The sequence below is a fragment of the Calonectris borealis genome, chromosome 12 (genome assembly GCF_964195595.1).
Source record: "Calonectris borealis chromosome 12, bCalBor7.hap1.2, whole genome shotgun sequence".
NCBI classification, from domain to species: domain Eukaryota; kingdom Metazoa; phylum Chordata; class Aves; order Procellariiformes; family Procellariidae; genus Calonectris; species Calonectris borealis.
Genome location: NC_134323.1, coordinates 307,491 through 335,320, shown reverse-complemented (window position 1 = coordinate 335,320; position 27,830 = coordinate 307,491). Strand labels below are relative to the sequence as shown.

At 56.2% G+C, this 27,830-nt stretch overlaps 2 protein-coding genes across 7 annotated transcripts in view; one reads left to right on the top strand and one right to left on the bottom strand.

The window, feature by feature from the left end:
* Positions 1-12,165, top strand: part of KATNB1 (katanin regulatory subunit B1) — a 19,737-nt gene extending 7,572 nt beyond the window's left edge. For 2 of the 6 annotated variants that reach the window (XM_075160759.1, XM_075160763.1), the window contains exons 6-20: positions 449-490; positions 1,190-1,273; positions 2,254-2,369; positions 2,868-2,939; positions 3,216-3,366; positions 3,800-3,987; positions 4,112-4,245; positions 5,060-5,110; positions 5,285-5,361; positions 6,024-6,143; positions 7,104-7,253; positions 7,589-7,665; positions 8,083-8,157; positions 8,904-9,020; positions 9,631-10,776. In XM_075160759.1, coding sequence (XP_075016860.1) covers positions 449-490; positions 1,190-1,273; positions 2,254-2,369; positions 2,868-2,939; positions 3,216-3,366; positions 3,800-3,987; positions 4,112-4,245; positions 5,060-5,110; positions 5,285-5,361; positions 6,024-6,143; positions 7,104-7,253; positions 7,589-7,665; positions 8,083-8,157; positions 8,904-9,020; positions 9,631-9,763 — 1,587 coding nt within the window. In that variant the 3' untranslated portion in view covers positions 9,764-10,776. The other 4 variants (XM_075160761.1, XM_075160760.1, XM_075160762.1 and 1 more) reach the window with 4 other exon arrangements.
* KIFC3 (kinesin family member C3) lies at positions 11,763-27,830 on the bottom strand. The gene is made up of 20 exons (XM_075160765.1): positions 27,485-27,830; positions 25,701-25,846; positions 24,212-24,359; positions 21,852-22,048; positions 19,440-19,505; positions 18,949-19,092; positions 18,606-18,845; positions 18,197-18,370; positions 17,921-18,068; positions 17,701-17,831; positions 17,494-17,605; positions 17,053-17,234; positions 16,857-16,961; positions 16,472-16,602; positions 15,683-15,806; positions 15,078-15,207; positions 14,735-14,964; positions 13,929-14,063; positions 13,472-13,580; positions 11,763-12,939 (listed from the first exon to the last, which is right to left on the bottom strand). The coding sequence occupies exons 1-20, from the start codon at positions 27,567-27,569 to the stop codon at positions 12,914-12,916; spliced, it is 2,763 nt and encodes a 920-aa protein (XP_075016866.1). The 5' UTR covers positions 27,570-27,830; the 3' UTR covers positions 11,763-12,913.

Genomic DNA, 27,830 nt, shown 5'->3' with positions numbered 1-27,830 from the left:
AAGCTGTTGGTAGATGCTGTACATCATCATTTCCATGTGTGTGGGCAGGTGTATTTGTGAGTGCTTGTGAAATTCGTGCGTGTATTTTCACAGTGGTAGCTCATGAGTGTGACTCCTCTGTTGTGGAATGTGGCTCCGAGTAAGGTGTCAGCCGAGACCTGATGTCAGCAAGTCCTGATTGCTGTGGATTGCATCTGCTTCATCAGGCTGGTATTTGACTGTAGGAGCTGAGCTTCTGTAGCAAAAAATACCTTACAGAAGTGATTCTCACTTGGGGAATTAGGTTAGGAAATACCCCTGAAGCAAACGGGTTCGACAGCCCCTTCAGTGTTTCATTCTGCAGTGTCTATCAGCGTGGTGACAGGGAGAGCTCTTGTTTTTGACGGGACTCTTGGGCTCCCCGCATACTGCTCTAAGCATATCTTTTGTTTGCTTTTCTTCCCTGTAGCTCTGGGACGTAAGAAGAAAAGGCTGTGTCTTCAGGTACAAGGTAAAATGCTTCATTAGTTTTCAGGCGAAGAGGGGAGAAGGATTTCTGTCGAGGACTTGTGAGCAAACCTTAAAGTGATTATGTACAATTAAATTCCTCGTATTCCAGTATGAAAGTAAGATTTGCACGATTTGTGAAGTGGCCTGGCAAACCTCTGCAGGCCTCTGTGAACTGTATGGGAATATGAAATGGATTTCATAGGAGTTAATGTACTGTAGTCTGGTTGGCTTTAGTGGGGGGTGGAGAGCATCCGTGAGTGTTTCTTTATACTGTGACTGATATTACTACGCAAGTCCCCACTGCACTGAGATGGTTCTATTCTTGGGGCCTTTTTGTACCCAAAGAACTTGCTGTATATTAATTTCATTTAGAAACCAACTTAATGGCACAGCACTTCCATGTGATCAGCCATAAATCTGTGTAATTTAAAGTTGTTCTTATTAATTAAGCCAGATCTGTATTTACTGTACTTAAACTGATGCCAGAAATGTCTAGATGAGAGGGATTACATGCATTTAGTGTGGATGGGTGTAGCTCTTGTGTAGTGTTTAGTGTTCTGCGAGCTGTGAAACAGCTGTTCTGTGAAACAGTTACTTGATTTTACTATACTGTATAGGATTGAAAGACGAAAGCCAGAATTCCCTCTAAAAGAAGGAAAAAAAAAAAAAAAGAAAATGCTATTTCTTTTTCTCATTTCAGGGTCACACAGAAGCAGTTCGATGTCTCCGCTTTAGTCCTGATGGGAAATGGTTAGCCTCTGCTGCTGATGATCACACTGTAAAGGTAATTTATTGTGACACTCTCCTTATGCGCTCATGCCACATAGGAATGCTGGGATCATCTTTTTACCAGGCATTACCAGCACTCACTTATAAACACCATTAGTTCATTAGGCAGCTGGCTGAGCCCTGTGGCTTTGCAGGGACCAGTCTGTTTATGAGGATCATGTCCAGTGGCCCAGAAAAGAGCTGCATGCGTTGAAATGCAGTTATCCGACAGACATGTTGGCGTTATGCACGTGAAAGTTCAAGTTTTGATGGTGGTAGAGTTGTGATACCTGAACATCGGTCTCGGTTGTCTCAGTAAATGTTACAGAACGAGTTGTCCGCAGCACATTGCTTCACCACACCAATTTCTGTCTTTGCTCACTTAATTCAGTAGGAGTGTGTTAGCATATACATTGCACATGATTATCAGTCTGAAAATTGCTGTCAGGACTGAGCAGAGCAAGAGAAGGAATTCAGAGAAGTATCAACTGAAGCAGTGACTTCAATTGTTTCAAATGTGGTATGGAGGAATGTGAGCGAAGGACTGATTTTTGTTTTCAGCTTCACATGGAATAAACTGATCAGTCATTTCACTCTGGATTTTTCAGTGGAGACTAGAGCACAGGAAGAATGAATTGCCAAGGGATTCAGAGCTTTTGGATTTTTGTTTGTTTGCTTTTGAGATATAATCTGTGGGGACAGGTGGAACTGCTGTATTTTATCTTAGTCTCTAAATATAAACCAGAAACTTCTAGGGGACAAATTAAATGGAAAATTTAAGAGAATGCCAAAAAAAAAAGAAGAAAAAAAAAATGCAGCCTTAAATGACTGGGGTGGTTCTCCTTCACTGATCACTGCTTTCTTTGACAAACTCGAGTCTGTTCTTGGAGGGGGAAAGGTGTTAGAAGGCTGCCTGTTACAAGGAAATCCAAAGTGTATTGGAATTATCTAATGTTAGATCTTTTCAAGAGTCTGTCTGTTTTTTCCTTCTTCCAGCTGTGGGATCTGGCTGCTGGGAAGATAGTGTTTGAGTTTACAGGACATACTGGCCCAGTAAACGTTGTTGAATTCCATCCCAATGAATACCTTTTGGCTTCTGGCAGCTCTGACAGGTACGTAAGGGGAGGGAGAAAGAAGGGAATTGTGTATGTCGGTTCCCTTTCCCCTATGCCATTCCTTCTAGGAACATGGAAAATAGGAATGTCACACAGGTCATTGCAAGAGCCTAACATCTAGCCAGCAGCATGTCACTTCTGTGATGCACAGAACGTGCCTTCTCATCCAAAATTGATGGCACCTTCTACCGCACTGGAAAACAATGCGATAGCCTCAAGCATCTCACTAATCCAGCTGACATCCTACCTGAACAGCAAGCAGTCCTGCTCAGCTGCAGGGTGTCCTCTTAACTCCAAATACCTGTCTGTATCTAGAGCCTCTAAGCATCTGTGGCTGGATTCACGGATCTTAGCTAGACTAGCCGCCTGTGTAGGTTCATCATATGTGCACAACAGCAAAAGTCATTAAAGCTATTAGGATATTATTTCGATACTGGATCCTACAGCAGATTTCTAGAGGGATGAGCTATGTTTTTTGTTCTGTTTTGTGTACAGGACTGTTCGGTTCTGGGACTTGGAGAAGTTTCAGGTTGTGAGCTGTATTGAAGAGGAGGCTACTCCTGTCAGGTGTATTAAATTCCTACTACAGTGTACTAGACAGAGACTAAAGTGGGGATGAAGGGAGGATTTCCTGAAAGAGAGACTTTACTGGGGAGAAGTCTGGGTTGCTGGAGGTATTTCACGGGCCCACCAGATTGCACAGGTGAACACCAGATCAGTAGGTTCATTGTTAGAAACGGGGCTGGAAGTGTTCCGTGAAGTCAGGGATACAGCCCTGGGGTCCTTGTGGGACTGAGCAAGGTTGGGAAGCTGTGCCTAACTCTCCACCTGCCTTCCTCCCAGGTGTGTGCTCTTCAACCCAGATGGCTGCTGCTTGTATAGTGGCTTCCAGGATTCGCTGCGTGTGTACGGCTGGGAGCCAGAGCGCTGTTTTGATGTGGTCTTGGTGAACTGGGGAAAAGTAGCCGACTTATCTATCTGCAACAACCAGCTGGTAAGCCACTGCTCCTGAGGAGCCGGGGAGGCGGCTGCGAAACACGAGATAAAATCCTTCTGCCTCCTTGCAGGCCTTCTGACCTCTAAGCTTATGTCTGACTGTAAGTGGCCAGGGCTTGCAATGTGCCCAGTACTTAAACAGAGCTTGTGTGCTTTTGCTTTCAGCAGCCTCGTGCTCCACTTCATCTCTCTTTGGCTTCTGGAGGAAAGAACTGAGGCTTAGTTTGACCAGTATTTAGAAACTATGCTTGGCAAAAGTTTTATCTTAGCCTTTCATAAAACATTGGCAGCTTCAAATTGAAAAAGCCAAAGCACTGAACTGAGAAATTCTCAAGCATGGTTGCTCAGAGTCACTCCGTCATGCCTGTTCTCAAAAAGGCTGGCGTGCACCCTGCTCCCTGGCGAATTACCTTGATTTTTTGCCCCTGCAGATAGGAGTTTCCTTTGCGCAAAGCACAGTCTCTTCCTTCGTTGTGGATCTCAGCAGAGTCACAAAGTCGGGTTCCATTCCCCATGGGCTGATCAGGGACGATGAGCCTCTTGTGCCACCTACCCCCACGGGGTCCTCCCTTCGCCGCATCTATGACAGGCCCTCAACTAGCTGCAGCAAGCCACAAAGGTGAGGCAATCTGCTGGCCTGTTGAGTTTCAAGATTTTAAGGAAATGTACAAGGAGCTTAGTGCTCTCGCTGTCTCTGACAGAGTCCATATGACTTGTTCTTGACAGCATCTCTTTTTCCACAGCAGAGTGAAGCACAACTCAGAGAGCGAGAGGCGCAGTCCCAGCAGTGAAGATGACCGGGATGAGAAGGAATCAAAGGCCGAGATCCAGAACCCAGAGGATTACAAAGAGATCTTCCAGCCCAAGAACTCTATCTGTCAGTACCAGGGTTTATTGTGCTTTTGAGTGTTGTTTGGATTAGAGCTGTAGGCACTAAACTGGTTCAGTAGAAGTGAGCTTTGGCTTACTATAATAGAGGCTTCACCTGTGACTGGGAGGGTTTAGAAAACTTTTATTTAATATTCTGTGCTTGGACTATGAACCACAGATCATGTTGGTGAGCTGCTGGAAGGTGGCACCTTTACTAGGGTACAGTGATGTGTGTGGTCAAAGCCTGGCTCAGAATCCAGAGCTTCATGTAAGCATGCTGCGTTTCTGTCCTGATTAGGTAGGGACTACTGTGTTATGGGATCTTTATTAACTTAGAATTTTGATATGTATAAAATCAGCAGCCTCCATTAAAGAAGTAAAGGCAAATTTTTTTTTTAAAGCAGAGATTGTTGTTTAGGAGGCATAGTGCAATGCCTGTATCTCATTTTTATGTAAATGAGAAAAATGAGATACCCTTTCTAAGGAATTGATGATCATTATTTTGATTTACTTACGTAAATCAATTTAGTGGGAGGTGAATTTTTTCTAATACCATTTGTTGTGACAGTGCCTTTTCTTGTGCTTCACACCTCTACAGCAGCAAGAAGAACTACATGGGTCAGTTTTGTCCCTCCCATCCGTGAAGGCTGAAAGCCTTTGCTAAGCTCAACAATAGCGTCAAGGTCTGAAGGAGATAACTCTGCTTGCTGTGTCACTGGTTGCCCTGATCTGTGGAGATCTCCCAGCTCCAAAGTTGACCTATCACTAATCTGTAGCCTTGGATGCGCCTTCATATTTTTTTTTTTCCTTTCTTTCTGTAGGTCGAACTCCTCCTCGGAACAACGAGCCCTTTCCAGCCCCTCCTGAGGATGGTGAGTATGAAAATGACCCCTTGGTGGGAATGGGGTTAATGACCCTCAAAAGAGGGAGAGCTGCATGTCTGCAGAAACGTACTACTTGTAGTCTAGCTGTGCAGAGCCTTTGCTCCAGCTTCTCTTGAAAGGAGTAATCAGTTTCTGCTTTCCCATTTCTTTCCACCTTGCTAGAGCCTGTAACTGCAAAGGAAGCAGCGAAGTCCAGCCAAGCTGCGGATGTCCAGACCCCATTGCCAAAGCAAGAACTTGTACGTACTGTGTGATCTGTTAATAGCTGTTCACGCTCCCACTGTGAAAGATATATGAGCGCTGGAGACTTTACAGTTTCTAATCAAGCTGATTCCTTTACTGAAGAGCAGTAAAAGTGCAGCTCCAGTCTTTGTCCTGCCATGTGTCTTGCCTGAGCACTAGAATCAAAGGCCAAGCCCCCAACAGGCGATGGCTCTATTGCTTTTGTTCTCTTCTCGCACTTGCAGTGGTGTTTCTCCTTGCATCTCAAAATTGGGGCACTCTGAAGAGAACCAAGTGCTAGATTTCTGCAAGTGCTTGAACTGAGGCTATTCTGTAGCCAAAATCGCAAGCAGCCAGTGGGCCAGGACACACTATACTGGCTGCTTTAGAATTCTCTCTTCGCCTTCAGGCTGGCCGCAGCCCATTGCCCTGATTTTCAATGCTGATCACGACAGCACTTGGCACTTCTGCTGGGGCATCTCTGTGTTCTTCGCAAACCTTAATTGCATCGTGGCATGTACCTGAGAGATACTTTATTGCCTCTTAAACCAGGCTAGCAAATTGGAGACTGCTTCTGCATTAGGACCCTGCTGTGAGAGGAAAGCGGGTCAGGAAAAAAGGACATCAGACTAGGGCCAGATTGTTGCTGCTAGAGCTTTTATCCCAATTTTTCCTGCAGCCTGATCCGATTCAGAGGCCACCGATAGCCTCCTCAACTCCTTTGACCAGAACAGAGCCGTCGGTGATTCCTGCAGCCAGGAATGAGCCCATTGGCCTGAAGGCCTCTGACTTTCTGCCAGTAAGTGTCTCTGGACAAAAGTTTCCAGCCGGTGTCTGTGTTGGGTGGCATCAGAAAGGGGCGTCACTCTGAGGTGCAGAAGAGTGTTTTAGGTGCTTTCTGCGGCCTGCGGTCCTCAGTACTGAATGAGAACATGTTACTGCCTGCTCTCCCTCTGCTCACTTGCTGCTTCCCCTGCCAGCTTACTCTCCTGCCTCCCAACTGCTTTGACTTGCAGTTCCTGTGGAATTAGCACCTCGGGGTTGCTGGACCCAGCCCCCATTGCGATTGGCAGCAGGCTGATGCAAACACAGCAGTGTTGATCCATGCTCATGAAGAATGTGTTAGCAAAGAGAGAGCGAGGGATGAGACTGAACAATTCCACATGCTAGACAGTGATTCATTTAGAAAATTGGTGTCTGCCATTACACATAGATAATTATTTCAAGAGTCTTTCCCTCTTGCTTCTTGGAGGCCTCTTGGCCTCGCTCAGGAGGGTATTCCCTGTCCCAAAAAGGGAGAAGGACTGAGCATCCTCATGATCCCAAACTCTAAATGTGAGCAGAGGAAGAGAGATTCCAGCATGGTGTGGGCAGGAATCATTGAGAGTCTAATAATTTGTGAAAAAAATTTGTTGATTTCAGATTAAAAAAACAGGGTCTGCATGAAAACATTTCTTCGTCAAAACATACTAGTTTTGAAAGCTTACTTTTAATTCACTTTTTTCAGTTCTGAGAGTTTTTCCAAAGCTTCAAATGCGTTTGTGATTATTGCAGCAGAAGAGGCAAAAGAGAAGTAGCTGAAACTGGAACAAATTGAGCATTTCCATTTCAAAATGTTTATAAAATAATCTGCAAGGAAGTCAGTGTTTCCTAACCCTCTGTACACCAAAATTAGCTCTCACCTAGGCCGGAGAAAGCTCCTACCCTTCCATGCCATCCTGCTCTGGTACTGCTCCTCCATTGCTGTCTGTACTTTCAGGCTGTGAAAAACCAAAGCCAGACTGAGCTCGTGGACGAGGAAGCCATGTCCCAGATCAGGAAAGGCCACGAGACCATGTGTGTGGTACTCACCAGCCGCCACAAGAATCTGGACACCGTGCGGGCTGTATGGAGCACCGGTGACATCAAGGCAAGGATGCGGAGATACCTGAGGTTCATGAGGGGAGCAACTGAGCAGCTCTTTTGGCTTGTCTGGGGCCGATTCTGCCTCTTACACAAAATGCAGGGTCTCACTGCTTTTGTCCCCAGGGGTGCACCGCAGAACGTTGCTGTGTCCCACCTGCGGTTGAATGGTCACAAAGAAACATGGAGAAAACTTTCTCATGCGAGAGTTATCTTCTCTTCCTTAGCCAACTCCACGTTTCGTCCACCTTATTTTTGAAAAGCGGCACTTGATATTAATTGCTTTAGTCTAGCCAGTTTGAGCTTTGCCATAGACAACTTCTTCTTCCTCTTCTCTCTCAGAACTCTGTGGACTCCGCAGTGGCGATCAATGATCTGTCTGTTGTCGTGGACCTCTTGAATATTGTCAACCAAAAAGCGTGAGTCCTGGGTGGGGGCAGCCGCTGGGATACCCGAGAGCCACTGGCTGGGCGTTGGGATGCTGCGTTCTATTTGCCTCGTGTCCAGTGGGCCACGGCAGCGTGAAATGCGTGTGCTCGTAGTCAGATCTTCAAGTCTGCAGTGCCAGTAACTGCTGGAGTTGTACGGGGCCTTTTCTGTAGGCAAATGATGTCGCGCAAGGAAAATCGAAGTCTTAGGGCTTCATAAAGTGATTCTGCTGAGTCAATAAAATATGTCAGAACCTGCCACTTTCTATCACAAGGGGGAGTCAGTGAACTTGCTCAGTAAACTGGAGTGCCGCTGCCTGGGCTTTTTTGCCGGAAAGCATTATTTGTGTCAACTCAGCCTTGTAAAGCCTCAGTCTCTGGTCTCAGAATGTGTCCTTTTCTTTTCAGGTCTCTCTGGAAGCTGGATTTGTGTACTATAGTCCTGCCGCAGATAGAGAAACTACTCCAAAGTAAATATGAAAGGTGAGGCCCCACGAACATGGTGTGCTTGGGGGACAAGGTGTGGATATTCGTAGGAGAGCTCCACTAGGTATTTTGCAGCTGAAAGAAAATTCTGAAAAATCACAACAGATACAGTATAATGCCGATACGCCTGGAAAAGAGCAATGGAGTTGCCACGTGTGTGTGGGAAAAGATATGGAAAGTATGCATGGGCAAGGAGAGCTGGGATATTGAGATTTGGCGTAGGTGTGTCGGACTGAAGGCAGCTCTGGCAGCCAGGAGGGGTCAAACTGATGTAGAACAAGGCTCTGTGGACTGATGGGAATGAAACTGTTGACTTGGGACAAGGGGAATAAAGTCCCGCAACAGCCTTGAGGTTGCTTGGAAGATTGCTTTGAACCTCATCGTTAGGTGGCAAAAAAATGCAGCCTCTCTCTTAAGTTGGAGTTCCTGCCCTTCCTTCCCACTGGAAGAGAGGCACCTGCCAAGCCCCCTTGGCAGGTCATCTCTGCTCTTGAGCAGAAAGGTCCCACTTAGCAGGGTGTACGCCAGGACCTTTTGAAAGGGCTCACTTTGTCAGTCTTGACTCAAACCAAGACCGTGTTGGTACTTGGCTGTTGCTTGCCTTAGCAGATTACAGGTGTGGGGGGGATTTGAGTAGATTTCCCCTCCCAGTGGGATCCAGTAGTGAGTGGATGTGAGTGAGGGCTTTGTGCTGGGCGGAAAGGAATGAAGTTCAAGTGGGACCTGATCTGTTTGTCTTTCAGTTACGTGCAGACTGGCTGCACCTCCCTGAAACTCATTCTCCAGAGATTCCTGCCACTGATCACAGACATCCTTGCTGCACCACCTTCTGTCGGAGTGGACATCACCAGAGAGGAAAGGTGAGGCACTTACTCACCTCCACTTGCTCCCTTTTTGAACCAGCCTTTCTCCTGGCTGAGCTTTGCTCCTCGCCATCGAGGCTTTGATACTAGACTGGGCTTGCCTTTCCTTTTGTCTGCAAACACCAAACCCTCCTGCTCTGAGAAAAAGACCAAGGACTGCCTTTCCCTCTGTCGCTGTATATTGAGTCATGTCTAAACAAAGTGTGAGTATGTCAGGAGTAAAACCACTCTGTGGCTTCACCCTCTACCTCGCAAGACACATGAGTTGTCAGCTGGGCCCTGGATTTCCAGTTCCTGCAGAGGATAGCTCTGCTCTGAGAATTGGCCCTCCAAAAACCAGCACCTCCTTCCTCCCTGGACTTTACTGCCAAAGGGGAAAGGAGGAGTGAAAGAGCCCTTATGTGGATGCCATTCTCCTGTGTCATCAGGACGTGGGCTGAATACATGATGTTTCTGCAGAGCCGTGCTCACATTTCAGCCTCTTCCAGGCCATTTGCAGGGCTTGTGTTTTCTCTCCTGCTTGAGTTGCATCTTTGGCACTACGGGAACAAGCACATCTCTTACACAGCATGAATCCTCAGCTGCTTCTGCTGTCTGTTTTTTGCAGGCTCCATAAATGCAAGCTGTGCTACAAGCAGCTGAAAAACATCAGCAACATCGTCAAGAACAAGTCTGGGCTCAGCGGCCGCCATGGTAGTGCCTTTCGGGAACTGCATCTCCTCATGGCTGTCCTGGAGTGACAGCCTCCGCCTCCTCACGTGCAAACACAGGTGGCCAAGCTCCCCTCTGCTCTTGATCTGGCTGGATTTCACCTCTCTCCGTGTGTCCATCTTCTCCTCCCCCCCAGCACGGTAGGGAAGTGGAGTCTCTGCTGGTCGCCTGCCCAGCCCCATTGCCTTACGGGCTGGATGGAGGACCCAAGTGGAGAGATGCCTGTGCTGTGTGAGAGGACCTGGCTGGCGGAGGGCCCCGCAAAGCCCCTGTAGGGAAGCAGCTTCATGTCAGCTCTTCATCTCGGCATCAAGCTCTCGGCTGCTCTGTCTCTTTCCCTGCCGGGAGGGCTCCCAACCTGCTGCCACCCCTCCTTCACCCCTGTGTGCTGTCGGTTCTTGTCGCTTGGCTTCTGTGGGCTGGGGCCGGCTGGCCCCGCTCTCTTTGTGCAGTGTCCGCCCCACAAAAGCCTGCTGTGGGGTGGAGTGCCCTTTCCCTGCAGAAGGGACTTCTTCAGCTGCCATGTGGGACCGGCCCCTTTGGCTTGCTTCGTCAAACGTGAGCCAGGACTCCGTGCCACCCCGCCTGGTGTAGTATCAAGGACCCGTACGAGAGGAGGCTGTCTCTTGGCTTCTTAAATATCCCTGCTGGCACCCTGGGCCACAGAAGATTAATATCTTCAGACTGTTGCTGGGAACCGAGGAATACCTGGATCTGTTAAAATATGTGACTTAAACAGGACTTGTCATACGTGTTTGCCTTTGGGGGTAAGGATTTGGGAGGGTGGAGGAACAGAGGGACATGGACTAATGTCTTTCTACATCCGCTGGACCACTTTTAGAGGTTTTTTTTTTTTTTCCAATAAATGTCTGTCAGAACCTTTCTGTCCCTCTTTCTTCTTTCCTGTAGGGAAAGAGGTTCCTGTTGGTGCTTCCCCTGCTCCTCCCAGCCTGTCTCCCGTTTTATACACTGGAGCCTGTTCTCCGGGAAACTGTAACTTATAATGAATTTTATTAAAAGATTTGTAACTTTTTTTAAAAAAGTTGTGTTAAATGCCTGAATGTCTTGAAGTATTGTTCACCTTGGCACAGCTCCTGGCTGGGAGCGTCCAGGGAAAGCAGGGCTCTGTTCCCTGCGTGTCCCACGGGGAAGCCGGCCATTCTCACCCTTCCTGCTGGGAGGCTGTGGTGAGCCAGTGGGAGAGACGGGGCTCGCCAGCTGGCTGGCTGAAACCCTGGGGCAGGTTTCACTCTGCTGGGCAGTTCCCAGCCCAAAGAGCAAAGTCATCGCTTGTGGCTTGTCCTTTCCCTGGCCCGACGCAGATCTCTTCTCCCCGCCTGCTCTCTGGCAGATCTTGGCGTAGCGGCCCACGGGTGTTCAGTGCTTCGCCTACGTGCTCTTCTGTGAGCTCTTGAGCCAGGCGCTGGGGGGGGGGGTGTAGGAGACGTGGGGTCGGCAGGAAAGCTAAAGCCAACCCCTACCTCGCTGATAGGAGTGAAGGGGCGCATCCTGCTCTGCTCCGTGGCTCCGGAGGAGGTGGCTCACGCAGCAGGCGGCCCTGGCAGCGTGGACAGGACAACGTGACCGGGGCTGAAGATGCTGCCTGCTTTGAGCACCAGGGAGCTCATGGTGTGTCTCCTGCCCCCACTGCAGCCGCTGGCTTCCTCACCCGGGGGCTCTCTGGCAATAATCCCGTGCCTGGAGCCGACCCAGGTGTGAAAAGGCTCTGCCTGCCTCCAGCCCCGAACCGCCCGCAGAGCTGGGAGAAGCACGAGATGGAGCAAGACGCTGCAGCACTGGGGCTTACTTAGGGCTTAACAACTCAATCTCTGGCTAATTAAGGGAGCCTGAGAGCTGCAATCTGGGGGGCTGTGCAGCCAGGGTTTAAAAATTAAAAATTCAAGAGGAGGCATTTAATGGGCTTTTCCAGCTGGGGGGGAGATGCTGCACAAGCGGTGCGGGAGGGAGAACCCGCCTGGAGCAGGGCTCAAACCCGCTGCAAGGAAATAACAGCAGCACAGGAGGACTGGCTTTAACAGTTTATTTAAAATAAGTTTTGTTACAAAACAGGATTTTTTTTTAATTATTAAAATACATAGAAACATCTAATCTTACAAAAGGCTAAATTTATTTTTCCCTTTTTTTTTTTTTAAATAGAATACGCTGTGGAAGAGTGAGAAGAGAGGGCTGCGGTGGGAAGGAGCCATCAGTGCATCCAGTCGGTTATTTGCAGCGGGAGGAAGCGTACCCATGGGTGGGTGCTGAGAGGTGCAGGAGGCAGTGCTGTCTCCTCCGATGTCCCTGCCAGCCGCTGTCCCGACACATAAGCCAACAGGCTTTTGGGCTGGAGGATTGGATTTTTTGTTCATTTTCCACTTGTTTTCCATTCCAAGACCATGTAAACAGGGTATAAATATTTCAAACACTTTCATCTCGACCACAGTGTGATCTCTCTTGACAAGACGACTGGTAAATAACTTTACAATAGCTTCATCTGAGTCTGCTAAATCCACCCTGGTGCTGTGCAATACGGGCAGCCCTGCAACCGCTCTCCCTCTGTGACGGGGCGGCCGGTGCGGGGCCCTGGCAGCACCGGCACCACGATGAACGGCAGCTCGGCTCATGCACGGCACCGGGGCACCTTCATGCAACAACAGGGCTTGAGAAACCTACGGGGAAGGGAGCTGCTGGGATTTTTTCTGGCTTAAAATGGAGGAAGCGCTGCTCTGAAAGAATCGGGCAGCTGCCTGGACGCAGTCTTGGGGGAGCCGCGGCCAGGCTGGTCCCATGGGGGTAGCAGAGACGTGTCCAGGGGCCCTCCTGGCTCCCCCCTCCAGCCAGATACCTCTATTGTTGTAAAAACAAAGCTGGAGAGACGGAGGGAGCACCGTTCTGGCTAAAAACGTCCGTCCAGCAAAAATAAAAAGTCACAGAGCTGAGTGTCCGAGGGGGCAGATCCCTGCCCAGCGCTGCTGTCCCCCAGCCTAAGATGGGGGTCCAGCTGCTGGGAGACCCCGGCCCCGTGCTGCTCATGGCGCGAGGTGCTGTCACCCTCTGGTTGCGGGTCCTGGTGGGCGAGGGAATGGCACCGAAGCCTTCGTGTCTGCCAGCAGCCGGCTCTCTGTAGCACCATGAGGGGCTGGGTCCTGCAGCGGGTTTGGTGCCGGGGCTGGCACTGGTCACACAGGGACCGGCCTCAGCTTCCCTGGTGGGGAGACACACGTGGGTCACACCGGGCCGGGGGCACAGCCGTCACTGCCCCAGCCCCATCCAGCACCATTTCAGCGGGCGCTGCGTTGAGCTGGTACTGCAAGCATCCCCGCGAGCGTCCCCGCGAGCGGCACAGCCCGGCACCCCTGCCCGGGAAGCGGGGCCGAAGCAGAGCCCTCCACCGGCTCCCGGCCGCAGGCACTCACCTGGCAGCCGCAGCTGCCCCTAATTCAGGCTGAAATCGAAAGGGAGAGAGGTTCAACCCGGGGGCACTGCCGCTGCCCTGCAGCATCGCTCCCCCGTGCACCCCGCGCTGCCAGCAGTGCCTTTGCACCAGGGCGCTTTTGGGGAAGTGCTACCCAGCTCCCGATGGCTAATTAGCCATTAGTTAGTGAGCTGATTACAAATCAGCCAGCTCCCCTGCGCAGGCTTTGCCTGCCAGGGCTGGCGGCGGGAGCCTCCTCTGATGGAGAGATGCCGGCTGGGCACCGGGGTGCAGAGCAGGGCCACGGTGCCCCACCACCCACCTGAGGTCTGGAGCTTCCTGCGGATGGAGGCAGCACGGCCGGAGAGCTGCCCCGGGCTGGGGGACGCGTGGCCCCGGCCCGAGGGTGCTGTGGTCCCCAGCGAGTCACCCTGCGGGGAGAAGGGGCACGGCCCCAGGGTGAGCCCACGCCAGTCCCCGGAGGGAAGGGACGGGGCTCATGGGCAGATCGTGCCTGCCTGGGTAGCAGTGCCCAAAAAGCAGCTCTGGGGGTACCATGGGGCTGCTGCAAAACAGGGCTTGGAAGAGCCGAGGTGTCAGCATGGGCTGGGGGCCGCTGCCTGGGGAAGCCCACATCCCGCTGGGTGATGCTCCCCAACGGAGGCGGCTCCGGGGGACACCCAACAGCAAACAGCCCTGGGGACCACGCGTGGGGGCGAAACAGGGGGACCCCCTGGGGTGAGGGGGAAGAGGAAGGGCACCGGCGGCCCCTCGGTTACCTCCAGCTGCTCCTGGCTGGGCCAGGAGGCCAGCTCAGCCTTGCGGGAGACAGGACCCAGCTCCACGGAGCGAACCCTCTCAGCAAACTTCAGGGAGCACAGCGTCTCGCTGGTGTTTTTCTCGGCGGGGGAGACCTGCAGTCAGGCAGGAGCAGGCAGAAAGTCACCCTGCCGGCTGCCTGCACACCCCCAGGGCTCCCCCACCCCAGCAAACACGCTGGTGCTATTATTAACCCGCTGCTCCCAGGATAGCCCCGTCCATCCGCGCCCGGGGCCAGCGTCTGAGCCAGCCGGATCCCCTGTCACCAACCGCCCCAGCGCGAGGGACAGCCGGGAAAAGCTGCAGCAGGTGGCAGGGGCTCGGGCACCCCCCGAGGGGCTCGGTGCAGGCGCAGGCAGCCGGGGGTGGGCCACAGGGCAGGGATGGAGGAGTTGCCGGAGCATAAAATCCTCCTCCCAGCGAGAGAGGGGCTGGGGAGATGCCAACATGCAAGGACATCGTGCCCATAGGGACGGCATCCATGTACAGGCGGGGAGGGCAGGATCGTGGACCCCCGGGTTCATCCCCCCATCCCTCATCCTCGTCTGGGGTGCAGAGACGGGGACAGAGCTGCCCCTGGCATCGCGGCTGCAGACCAGATGATGTCCCCGTGTGCAAGCCCAGTCCCCTGGTCCCAGCCCAGCTTCTGCCTCCCGCATCCCTCCCGCCCGCCCCAGCACCGGGGCAAGCAGGGACCAAACCCATGCCAAAAGCTGCGCCAACCGGCGGCAGGGATGCCGACGGGCGCCGGCTGCCCGGCTCCTACCTGCACCATCATGAGGGTCTTGCTGTCGCCGCTGAGCGAGTCCTGCAGCAGGTAGGTCAGCTTGGAGTTGCGGAAGGGCACGTGGCCCTGCCGGGACCGCAGGGCGTAAATGACGTCGCCCAGCGCCGAGAGGGACTTGTTGATGTGCTGCGCCTCGCGGAGCCGGCTGCCCTCCGCGCCCGACCGCCCGACCCGCTCCGATCCCGCCAGGTCCACCAAGTTCAGCTTCCCTGGGGGGACACAGCCAAACCCCCCCCCGGCCGGCGTTAGCCCCCAGCCCCGTGCACCCTGGGGATGCCGCAGCCCAGACGCCCCGGTGAGAGGCTTGCTGCGTGGCACCCACCTGTGGTGCGGAGCCCCGTGCTGCGGTCGAGGCCGCGGACGGTGACGATGAGGAGGGCATGGGAGCGGGAGCTGTGCTCGTTCAGGTTGGTGCATTCTGTCGCCCGGTTGACGTGGCCAAACTCGAAGACCTGGGGGAAGCCCGGGGAGGTGGGGGGGTGAGGCCAGCCCGCCCCAAACCCGCCACAACCCCCCCATGACCCAGGGACCCCCTGGGGACGTAACCCAAGTGACAGCCCCCCACGAGGTGCCTGGTCCATCGGGGTGATGACCATTGTCAGGTCTCAGCCTGGGTGACGCACTGAAGGCAGAGGGTGACAGGCAGGGCACCGTGGTGACAGCCGCCATCCTGCTAATCCCCCGGGAGCCACCCGGGCCCCACGCTTTTATTTTTAACCCCCCGAGGCTCACTCCGTGGGACACTGACAGTCACCCGGGGACCTATTTTGGGCTCTGTCGCTCCTCGGTGCTTCAGAAATACTCCCAAATCTGGGGGTCATGCACCAGAGAGCGCGCCCCACCCCCGCTCCCCACCCCCACCCTCCCCCAATTCATCGCGCCCCCAGTGCCACCCTCCCGCTCCCGCCGCCCTCCATCTCCCCGCACCTTGTTGATGTCCTCCACGCTCTGCACCCTGAACTCGGTCAGCCCGGGCACGTAGAGCTGCCCGCTGCCGTCGGGGCACAGCTTGATCTCCAGCTTCTCCTGCGGCTCCTTCCCCAGCAAGTCCCTGGGCGAAGGGGCACCCGTCACCATCCCCACCCCGGGGGGATGACGGATGCCAGCTCCCCTCTGGCACGGCACCCCCGCCGCGGCTCAGGGCTGCGTGCCAAGGCTGCCAGAGCAGCCCTCTCCCCCCGGGGATGCTCCACATCCTACGTATAGACCTCGGCTCTCCGGCTCCCGCCGGCTCCCCATGTGCCCGCTCCCACCCCCGCTCTTTATTGCCATTCCCGGTCCCCATTATCCACACGGATGCGCTCCCAGCCTCCTCCCGGCCCCTCCTGCCTGCGGCTGGGCAGGGGAGGAAAATATTTCTCATGCTCCCAGCTCCCAGTTAGTAATTTCTAAATATAACACCCAGGGAGGCGGGGGCAGGGAGGAGAGGGGGATGCCCCGGCTGCTGCATCAGGACCGGGGGAGCAGGAGCTGGGAGCCCAGAAAAGTAATGGAGCTCGAGGGAGAGTGCTTTGAAAGGGTAGTGTGCACTGAAAAAAAATTAAAAATAAATCCTTGCACAGCCAAATCCAGCGCCCAAGGCCCTGGGAACAAGCTGTGCAGCCAAGGCTGGGCTGGTGGGACAGGGAGGAGAGCAGCGTGGGGTGATGCCCACCGATGCTGGCACCCCGGCGGCTCCGCTCGCCCCACCAGAAAGCTTCTCCCCCCTCCCCGTACCTGAGTGCCTCGTTGTAAATCTCAGCAGCGCTGACGCTGATGGCGTAGTCCCAGTCAGCCGCCTTGCCCCGCACCTCGGAGAAGAGGAGCTGCAGCGCCCGCTGGTTGATCCCTGGGTTTGCCGCTGTTCCCTGATGGATTGGGGTGAGAAATGGGGGGAAAAAACCCACTCTCTTGCATTTTATTCTGCATTTTTTTCTGAGCAGGACCAAATCCCAGGGGGATGTGACGGAGGACTGCACAAACCCCTTGGCAGCAGCAGCGACCATCACTGGTGCACCCCGGGCCCGAGCTGGCCACCAGCCTGGTTTAGGGAGGGTGCCGAGACAGCACCACGGGATGGGAAGCCGAGGAAGAAGAGGGAAGCAAAGCCAGGCAAATTCACCTCCATCGTGTAGGTTTTTCCTGCCCCCGTCTGCCCGTAGGCGAAGATGCAGACGTTGTAGCCGTCGATGCAGGAGGTGACCAGGGCTTGAACCTCCTGAAACACCTGGGGGGGACCGGGGAGCGTCAGGAGAAGGCGGCTGCGTCCCCCCCTCACACCAGCAGCGTTTGCATCCCCGCAGGACGGCAGCACCCACCTCCTCCTGGGACGCTTGCGGGGGGAAGACCTTATCCAGCTCGAAGGACACCTGCTTCCCCTTGTGCAGGAGGTGCAGGACGGCGTCGTCATCGGCGTCGAAGGTCACCGCATTGGCTGCCTCTGGGCCCTCGCCGTCCTCCTTCGTGATGGGGCGGACTCGCCCGAAAACACGGATGTTTCCTTGGGTGGGGGGATGCAGAGATGGCATCAGCCCCGGCGCATCCCGCTGCCACCCCCGGTCACCGTCAAACACCGGGCGGGGTGAACACTGTACCCCGCTGCCGAGCGAAGCGTCCCATCGCTGACCCGAGCACCTCATGGGGATGCGGCGCACCCAAGCCATGGTGCCGGGGTGCAGCAGGGTGATGCTCTCCTGTCCGTCCTGCCCCCCCCCCGGGACGTACTCTCCCGTGATGGGATCTGCCACCCCCCCGCGCACCTTTCAGCCGCACCAGCTCATTGTGACACTTCTTGCGGAGCTGCAGCTCCCGCCGGTACTTGCGCAGCAGCTCCCGGTTGGTGCTGTGCACATCCTCGATGGCCTGGCTGATCTGGGGGGGGGATGGAGAGCAACAGCTCAGCGACCCTCCCCAGCATCCCCACCCCGCACGGGGAAGAGCCGGGGTGGTGGTGGCGGGGGGCTCACCTCGGCCCTGGCGCTCCGCAGGGTCTCCTGGAGGAGCAGGGGGAAGTCGCGGACCTGACGCTTCAGGCTGTTGTAGTCATGGGTGAGGGTGCGCAGCGCCGGCTGCAGCGTCAGCAGGTTGGTCCGGACGCCTGCAGGACCGAGGCGGGGTAAGGGGCAGGCAGCACAACCCCCCCAACACCAGCCGGGCGACCCTGCGAGCCCCCCACCCCCTCCTCACCCGCCAGGTTTTCGTGCACCGCCTTCATCTCCACTTGGGCGCGGGAAAACGCTTCTTCGATGGCGCGGTTCTTCTCCTCCTCCATGGCCTGCATCTCCTCCAGCATCTGCCCGTGGGCTCGCTCCAGCTCGGCCTCGTACATCATGATCTGGGAGAGGAGCAGGGGGGTAACGCTGAGCCGGTGACCACCCGCTGCTGCACCGCATCACCCGGCGAGCACCAGGCAGGCGGAACCGCGGTGGAGCCGGGCGGGTTTTACCCCCCTTGTGCTCGGACCTGAGCTCGGAGCTGAGCCGCCGTCTTTTGGGAGCTCTGCAGCTGCTGCTCCATCTCCTTCAGCACCTGCCTCTGCATCCCCACCTGCTCCTGCAGGTACTGGTTTCGGGACTGGCTCTCGCACAGGGCTTGCTTCGCCTTGGCCGACTCCACCTCCACCGTCTTGATGATATACTGGGGGGGAAAGCACCCAGAGATGGGGTGTACTGGGGAAGCAGCACCCGAGGGGCCCGGGATGGAGCCGGTGTTGCCCCGGGGGGGGGCTAATTTACAAAATCATGGTGCTGCGATGATGTGCTCAGGGCAGAGGGATGGGTGGCACTTGCAGGGCACTTACTGGGCACCGCTAAGCACCCAGCCCAGCTCCCCTTGCCCAGCCAGGAGAGATGGAGAGCCCCGTGGCGCTCACCTTTATCTGCTGGGGCTGGGACTTGAGGCTGGCGATGGTCTCCTGGCTGTCCCGCAGCCGCCGGCTGAGCCGCTCCTCCTCCTCGGCTCTCTCGGCCAGGGAGTCCTTGAGCCGCAGCTCCACCTCGGCCAAGCGGTTCGTCTTCTGCTGCACCTCCAGGTCCAGCTCCGCCAGCTTGGCCCGCATCTCCTCCGCCTCCCGCTGCAGCTGGGACAGCCGCTCCTGCAGCCCGGCGTTCTCCTGGCCCCAAAACAGCACAGCCGAGGCTGCGTCACCCATGGGTCCCCGTCACCCATGGGTGCCTGTCACCCTGCCGCCACCGCTGCCACCACCGCCGACTCACCTGAAGGTGGGTGCAATCCCGGCACGGTGCCTGCTGCTGCCGCCGCAGCTCCCGCAGCTCCCCCTCGCACGCCTTCATCTCCTGCCGCAAACGCTCGTTCTCGGCCGCCAGCAGGTCCCGGTGCTTCTCCGCGTCCGTGCCGCCCTGCCGACGGGAGGGGATGGAAGCCTGCCGCAGCCCGGGGAGCCCCGAGCCTGCCGCACTCAGGGAGCCCCTGGCTGCTGTCCCCGGGGAGCCCCGGCCCCCAGAGGGGCTTTCACCTCCCGGGGAGCCTTTGCCGGCTGCGCCCCAGGACACTGCGTTGGACAGAAAATCCCACAAACTTTCATCCCTCAACGTCTCTCTCTGGGCTCGCAGGGTCCAAACTGCGACCCTGGGGAGGTTTTAATCCTTCTACGCCCTCCCCACGTGCCCCCTTCCTCCTCGGGGACCCGCAGCTCCGGCGTCCCTTGGGGCAAGGGTGGCTCAGCCCAAGCCCGGTGGCAGCTCACCAGCTCCGAGCGCAGCCGGCCGATCTCCTGCGCCTGCTCCAGGAGCTTCGCCGTCAGAGTTTCAACCTGTCAACACAGGCAAGGTTATCCAGGAGGCATCTCGGCAGCTTTCGGAGGAGACCCCGCGGTGCCACCCCAGCCGCCAACGTCCAGTCTGGCTCACACCTTCGTTATGCCTTAATTTTCCACCTTGCTCTGAGCGCCTGATTCACATGAGCCGATTAAAACGAGCGTTAATGAAAGGCTTGCTTCGACCTTGTTCAACCATGGGTATAATTTGCCCATGTTATGCATTAGCAGAAACCATTATTAAAAAAAAAATAGCATCATCTTTGCAGAAGGAAAAAAACAAACCTATCCATAATTGTGTTTAAAGAACCAGAAGTGCCTCGTCCTGCCCTTGCGACACAGCTTCGCTTTGCCTTCTCTATTTTTCTTTCTAGGAAAATTCTCTTGGGGGAAAGAGGGAGCAGGAGCTCTTTGAGAAGTCCGTATGTCCGAGTCCGATGGGAGGATGCTCCCCAGTCACCCCTATCCGGGCATCTGCCCATCCCATGGGGACCAGGCTGCCCTCCCTGCAAAACCAGGTGGATTTCATAAATCCTCCAATTTTTTTGTGCAGGGACCAGTAAAGGTCCCAAAAAAATATGCAGTTATTCAAATTAATGGCGGCGGTGAGTGCTTGGCGAAGCCAGCAGTCTCGTGGGTTGTGTTTTTATGGGGGTTGCCGCCTGCTCCGTGCCTTGTCCCCGTGCCCGAAAACTGATGGCTGCTGGGCAAGCATCGCCGCCTCCCCAAAACTTACCCCGGAGAGAGCCGGACCTGGCCGCGCGCTTCACCACCATCGCCCAGATCCCAGCCCAGCTCCCGGTTTCCCCGCGCCTGGAAGCCGCCGCACCGCCAAACCCCTCGCCGGGACGCAGCAGGCTATTGCCCCATCCCAATAACCAGCTTTTACTAAGCAACCGGGCCTCCGTGGACCATAATTTAGGAACTGTTGATTAATAAGAAATGCAGATGTGCTGACATGGTGCTGTAATTAATGACGGTAAGTTATTAAGCCATGCCCTTGCAGAGACGGCAGGCGAGCACCTCCTGTGCGGCCCCGCACGCTCGGCAGGGCACGGCCGGGGGTTCCACGGGCGAGTTCCAAACGCTTACGGCCACGAGCTGGGGAAGGCGGCTGCTCCCTGCCGGCGTCGGGAACCCCCCCTCGCCCCGCAGCGGGGCTCCTCCGCTCCGGCTGGGGGGCTGAGCGCCCGGCGAGCGCGCCAGCCTCGCGCTTCAGTGGGAAAATCCCGTTTCCATATTCAGTAAGGTAGATTACTGAGGTATTTTTTAAAGTATTTTTAAAAGAGGGGAGGGACTGAGAAAAGAGAGTCACGGCTTGTTACGGGGAAGCCGCCACCCCAGCCGGCCAACGCGCACGCCAGAGCCTGCCCACCGCTCCCCGAGCCAGCGGCGCCCGTAAATGCCGATGCACCTCCATCGCCTACCTGCTGGGGCATCTCCAGCTGCACCCTGCTCTCCGGAGGCGACAAGGACTCCTTGGCAGCCGGGTCCGGCTCGAGCCGTGGCCCGGCCATCCCCGAGCTTTGGAAGTTTGGGTCAGCGCTTCGCTCCAGCCGGCGTCGGCTGCGCTTGCTGCCGGACTGGCCGGCGCAGGGCCGGATCCTGCCGGCGCTCACGCTTGTGTCATGCAGAGCATGCCAAGCAAATGCAGGACAATTACCTCCGCCTTTTTGACACCCGTGGAACAAGCAGAACCTGACTGCAACAGCTTCCACAACAGCCACATGCAAATCCTTTTACGAGCAGCCGGAATTTCAATCTCCCTGGGACGACCCAGGTCCTCGCACCGAGGATGCGGCCGCACCGGCGCAGGAGATGGTTTTTGGGGAGGTTCTGGTCACGGCGGCCAAAACGCTTTCCCTTTCGGCCGAGAGCTCTGTGCCTTCACATTCACTTTCCATCTCCTGACTCTAAAGTCACTAAAATGAATCTGCTGGGTCGGTCTAACGAGCTTACCCTGCAGCGGCGTTCTGCGCTGCCAGGATGCACGATTGCCGCAGGGCTGCAACCCCGATGCCCAAAGCCCTCCCAGCCGCCTCACGTCCAAGGAGCCAGGCGTCCTCGCCGGCGTTACCGCGGTGTCACCGTAACGCCAGTCAGGGGGCTGCAAGCGCCCCGAGGGAGGCGCAGCCGAAGCCGGTGGGGTGGCCACGGTGCTCAGGAGCACCCAGCTCCCAGATTGCCCCCCCCTCGCACCCGGGCGGAGGAGATGCTCCACGATCGAGGTCCTACGCTCGGTCCAAGCGTGCCCCTCGCTAACTGCAAGCCACGGCGCTCCGGCCACAGCCTGAAGCTGGAGATCCTGACGGACCCCCTCGTGTCCCCCTGTCCCCGCCGTACCTGGCCTTGCAGCTGGAGGGAGCGGGAGAGCTCGTCGTTCTCCCGGGCAGCGAGCTTCTCCTGCAGCCCCAGCAGCTCCTCCTGCAGCCGCAGCTTCTCCTCCTGCAGATGTGCCATGGAGGCCATCACCTTCTGGATCACCGGGAAGGGCCGGGCCGCCGGCAGGCTGGCACGTTTTCCACCGCAGAGCCTCCCTCCTGCAGAGGGAGCAACGATGGAGCTGGTCAGGATCCGGCCGCCTCGCTGGGGAACAGGATGGCAGCTATGGGAAGAGGCCCCGGGGGCTGCGGTGGAGATGGGACCGCGGGAAGCGAGACGTGCAGAAGTCCCACGGGGAGCCGTGACGTGCCGGGAGGTGCATCCTGAGCGCCACAGTGCCGACCACGGCCAGTCGGGCTAGCGGTGGGGGTCCGGCCGGGTGAGCCCCTGTGGGGGGGTGGGAGCCGAAGGGATCTGCCGATGCCAGCAGAGCATCCCAGGCCGTAACACGGAGCGCCTGCCCACGCCACCGCGCCGTGACCCAGCCCCATCACACGCCGAGATGCTGCCGCCTCAGTCAGATAACAACCGCCTTCACCACGGCGCTCTGATTCATCCCGGCATCCTTTTTTCTGAATGAGCAGGTGCCGGTGGAAAACCAGTATGTGATCACGTTATTAAAGACTGCATCATTACACACAAATATAATGGAAGCCAAATTAAAATTATACAGGTACCCTGAATGGCCATATTGCCTAATCCTTGCGCGTTTGGTTTTCTAACCTTCCTAGTATTATTTTAAACATCGTTTTCTGCGCGTTAATAGAGCCACCGGTGCTGACAGAAGCGAACCTGGCCGTACATCAGAGCCTACCAAATGAATCCCTAAATGACTTGGTAGTTCCCAAGAAGAAATGAGCTGGCCTGACTCATTCCCAACGTGGGGATGAAGCACCGCGGCGGGCGAACCGGCGGCCAGGATCCCGGCTGCCTGGCGCCCTTCCCTGCCTGCCGTGGATTTCATCCGCTGCCACCAGAAACCTGAGGTTTTAAAGGCAGGAGGTGATGCTGGGAATTGCTTCGCTGCCTGTGGGCAGATGCTGCCTGCTCTACGGGAAATGTCCTGAATACAAGAAGCAAGACTTCTTTTGTCTATGAATCAGACTTTCTACCTTTAAAAGGAGTTAAAGAGCCAGCAGAGCGGGACCAAAAGTCCCCGTTTGGTTTTAGCTGGGACCAAACCACAGCTCTGCTGTCGGCTGCGTGCCATGGGACTTATCCAGCAATGTCTGCAGAAGTGATCGCCGGATTTTGTCTATCCTTGGGCTGGATACCCTGAAACAGCACCAACGGCCGCTGGCTTTTCTTTCTTTCTGTGCCAAAAGCTCAGCCCAGCTCAGGCAGGGGACTGTGATGTTCCCTTTAAACCCAACACACACAAAACCCACCCCAAAACTCCTAAAGAACGCCAGCTCTCGCCCCTTGGGAAGCATGCAGGGATTACAAGATTACAGGAGGCACCAGGGCTCCTGCGGAAACACCGCGTGTCTGCACACATCGTCCACGCTAATCCCGGGCTGGGACCGAAGGCAGAGCCGGGTTCAAAGCCACGACACCCGGTTGCAAGTCAAACTGCCGGGCAGGTGTGATCCCACAGGGATAACAGGCTCCTCCTTGCTCCAACACCTTCCTCCTGCAAGAGCATCCCTGGGAGAGAAGATGCCAGCCGGACCTGCGTTACAGCTACCACTGGGCAGACGCGCTGCTGGCGACGGGGGGTCTGAGCACGGCAGACGTGGCACGCTGACCCTCCTGTTTCCCAAAATGCTTCCAAATCCATTTGGAAAGGCAGCCGTTTCCACGGCTCTGCCCCGTTACCATCGCCACGCAGACTCCTTTCCTCCTGCATCCCTGCCCCTTCCCACCAGCTGTCCCGCGCCGGGAGCTGCTCGGGGATGCAGCCGGGGACCACGCCGGGAGCAGCTCCTGGGACGCGCCCCGACAAGCCTGACAATTCGGTCCTGACAGAGAAAGAGGGAAAACCACGGGGATTCACCTGCCCCGGCGCAGCCACACACGCTGCAAGCGTTTCCACAAACGTTACATTTTCCTTAAGAGGGAGAAAAGAGCCGTGGGTTTGCTGGCGCTCACCGGCTCTGTTCACCCGGTTAAATAATTCATCGGTCGCCTGGCATCGCACGACAGCCGGCTGGTGTTTCATCTCCACCGAGACCCGATCCCCCCCAGTGAGAGCAGCCGCATGTCTACGTGCACCCCGAAAGAGGAGAGGTCCCCCGGTACCCGCCGGCAGGTACCCGGTGCTCATCCCATCGCATCCCTCCTCCTGAGCACCCGCTGCCGCATCCCGGCTTCCCCCTCACCTGCTTTCTCCAGGTTCATGGTGGAGGCTGCCTGCACCGGCGTGGCAGCTGCCGGCTCGTGGGGGGACGCCGGCGGCTCCTCCGTGGCCGCTGTCGGGGCCCGGTGCCGGCTCTGCTCCCGCCGCGCGCCCGCCGTCTCCCGCAGGGCCTGTGTCCACGGGAAGAAACAGGACGGAGAGCTGAGATGCAGCGACCGTGCACGCCGTGGCGGACACGGTGCCGGCAGCCGGCATTTCACCGGGCTGGCCAGGAGGAGCGAGCAGGGAGGAGGTCGCAGAGGACAGGACAGCGGGACCTGGGGAAACCCTTCCTCCGAGGGATTTCGGTGTTGGGAAGCTGCCGCGATGAATTTATCGTGTTGCTTTTAGTTCTCTCCATAAACAACTCCTTCCCTCAGCTTGGTCATGCAGTTATACTGGATATTACCTATTTTTCTCTTTATGGCCTTAAAAAAAAAGACCCTGGCTTGCAGGCAGGGTTGAATATAAGGTTGCTTGCTGGTGAGCCGTGGCTCAGGTAATGCCATACCCCATGGGATGGAGCATAGCTCCAAAAAAAACAGAAAAAATCTGGAAGGAGGGAAAGGAATATAGAGAAGGTCCCAAATTTCTGTATCTATCGTATCTATCACTGGCTTGCAGGGGAAAAAAAGAAATGTTTTATCACCATTTAAAAAAGCGCTAAGGCATGGATGCTTTCAGCAAGCTGAGCTGCTGATCGGCTGAGCTCGCAGAATTGCTCCCTGCCCCGCTCAAAAGTGCCTTTTCTTATTTATGTCTTATCTCAGAGCCCGTGGCATCGCCCCAGGGGCCAGTGATGCCAGGGAAACTCACCTCATCCCGGCAGAGGGGCGAATACTCGGTACATGCCAAATATTTCTGAGAGCAATTTGGAAGGAGGAGGTGGCAGCATCCTCCTGGAGAAGCTGCGTGTCCCCGGTGCCTCTACATTTGAGACTCCGGGAGGGTTTTGCCGGAGGGAATTCATCAAGGCTGGTGTGAGATAAGAAGGTGTTTTCCTTCTTTTCAAAGAAGGGGAATTTAAATGATTTGCCCGAAGCCCAGAATGAACTGGTGGCAGCAACACCAGTACATGGTGTCCTGACACTGTCCCCGGCCACAGTAGCCTTCCTCCTCCTCCTCCTCCATCCCGCTGGCAAACATCTCACGGCGCTGCATTTTCTTATCACCGTTCTGCCTTGAGCTCTCCTGCCTACATGACCCAGAAGTGACCCAGAAAATCTTATTCTGGGCTGTTCCCCGGCACTTCTTGATGCCTTCTGACTTTCCGGAGACGCTCTTCCCTCCCCACCCAGGCAGCAGCTCTGCTCGAGGCACGCGGCGCCGGGCTCAAGGAGAAAACCTGCTGCGGTGACGGGGGGACCAGCCAGCTCCCACCGAGGGATGGCCCAGCAGGGTGTGGGGCAGCCTTCCCACCACCCCAAAAACGCCCTCCCCACCCGAGCGGCGACCGGCTCAGCGCTTCTCACCTGGAGAGCCAGGCAGAGCCCGTGGGGCTTTGCAGCGTCCGGCCAGCTCACGCTGAGGATTTTAGGGTGAACCAGCGCAGGCAGCAGAGGAACCTGGGGAGACGCGTCCGCTCCGCTCCCACTGACGAGCGTGTCCTGCCCACGGGCTGAGACGGAGCGAAAAGCATCACTGGATCAACTCGAGAGCCCAGGATAGACACAGCCTTCGGCCTCGCTTAGCAAACCCACCTCCTCCTCCTCGCTGCCGCCACTGCGTTGGTGCAGCAGAGACGGTGCATGAGTTTTATTAAAAATGTTAATTAGAAAAATTAGCCCTTCGGGGGGCGGAGACTGGTTGCCAACGAGTAGTAATGAGAATTCAGGGTGTAGCATCTGTCTGTCCTCTGCAGGACCAGATCCATCCCCCCACTGAGGACATCCCACCCCTGCCCCTTGCGAAGCCACTCCGTTTCCCGCGATCCTATCTCGGAAAAGCTGCCAAAGCCGGCTTGCATCACCAAAACCGGACGGACGGACCCTGCCGGCATCACCTCCCTCCACTGCCCCCAAATATTTCCTTTATTTGTCACGCAGCCAAACCTGAAAGCAGACAGGGCAGCAGTTCCCTGCCCTCCTGAGCTGCAGAAGGAAAACGGCATCTCCAGGAGCTATTTCCCATGGTTGTGTCCTCCTCTGCCACAGGAAAAGCGGCTGGCAAGGGCTACGTCCTAACAGGACCTGCCTGGGGACCCTCTGCCCCCTTCCCATCCGCCTACCATAAGTGCTGCCACCACCGTGGGCAGCCAAATGGCTTCTCTGGCAGGCAGGGAAAAAAATCAACAACCCACAAATAAAACCTCACTAATGCAGTTTTTTCCCTAAAATCATCCGGAGGCGCTTGGGCCAGAGGCGGAAGCAGCATCTGGAGGGAGATGTGCCCCGACAAAGTCAGTCCATTGCTCTGGACTTCTTCCCAGCCTGTAATTAGCCATAACATTTCGCGCGCGCCATGAAAATCAAGCATTTCCAAAGCGCTGGCGAACGCCCAGATAAAAGGCAATGAGTTCCCCGGCATGGGCAGCGGCAGCCGCCAGGCAGAGGAAGCGCTGAAAAACCCCATTTTCAGAGGCTTTGATGCCAACCAGCATTCAGCTGGGCTAGCCCAAATGCCAGGGAAGAAGCAGCGCCCACATAAGCAGCTGCCAGCACATAGGGATGGCAAACACTGAAACCAACAGCAAAAAAAGCCCAAATGGGGGGGTTCAGCCTCCCCCTTTGCCGAAACCCACCCGGCACCACCGGTGAGGGAGGTGGGAAGGGCTGTTTCCTGACAAGCGGCTGCAGGTTGGGGCAAGCAGTCGCCCGCCTGCCTGCAAAACAGCTCAGCGCCACGGAGAAAAGCCCTCGACTAAACTCACCTATGGGGTCTGTGCACCGGGGAGAGATAAGGAGCCCTTCCAAGGAGCCGAGGCCGGGGAGAAGCGAAGGCCCCGCATCTTCCCTGCCATGTGTATCGTCCCCTTTTCTTTCTTACATGTTAAATTTTAATCCTTCTCCCTAAGCTTCCCGCTCGGAAGGACCAGGAGGGAGATGGAGACAGCCTTCCCTGCTCACCCCCCGGCTGCCTACTGCTTTGTGCCCGCTTCCGAGTCTCCGTTTCTCAAATCCGGAGCTTCATCCGGAAAGAAATGTGAAAAATGCAGGCTGGCCTGTTCCCGGCCTCTCCTTCCCCAAGCGTGAGCAAGGGTGTGAGCGCGGCAGGCTGAGCCCCAAGGGAAAAGGACGAGCCACCGCGCCGTACTCACTGTCTGGGGAAAGGTCCTTCGTCTTCCAGGCGGCTCTCGCGGAGGGCACGGATCGCAGATCCCAGGTTTTGCGGGATGTGATCATGGCACGGGGGTCCCGAGCACAGCGACACCTCTGCGGATACGCGCAAGGAAAGGCATCTCAGCCCGCCTCGGTTTCCAGCCGTGAAAGCCCCGGAGACCGTGCTGGAGCAAACCACGACGGCAGCACCGACCCCGGCTCCCAAATCCCGCGGAAAGTTGCATCAATCCCGATTTCACTCCCGGGGCCAGGGCACCGAAAGCCCCGGGCTCCCTCCGTGCTCCCGGCGGATGTGACATAAACCGTGTCTGTAATTAATTTACT

Bases quoted from the DNA above. Each gene is read 5' to 3' on its own strand.
- KIFC3 (XM_075160765.1), bottom strand. From the start codon at position 27,569: ATGATCACATCCCGCAAAACCTGGGATCTGCGATCCGTGCCCTCCGCG. The intron at 16,962-17,052 runs GTGGGTGCTGCC...GGTCCCCCCCAG, and splicing joins CGCAAGCGTCCCAGGAGGAG to GTGTTTCAGGAGGTTCAAGC. The intron at 14,965-15,077 runs GTGGGTGCCACG...GTGTCCCCCCAG, and splicing joins CACGGGGCTCCGCACCACAG to GGAAGCTGAACTTGGTGGAC.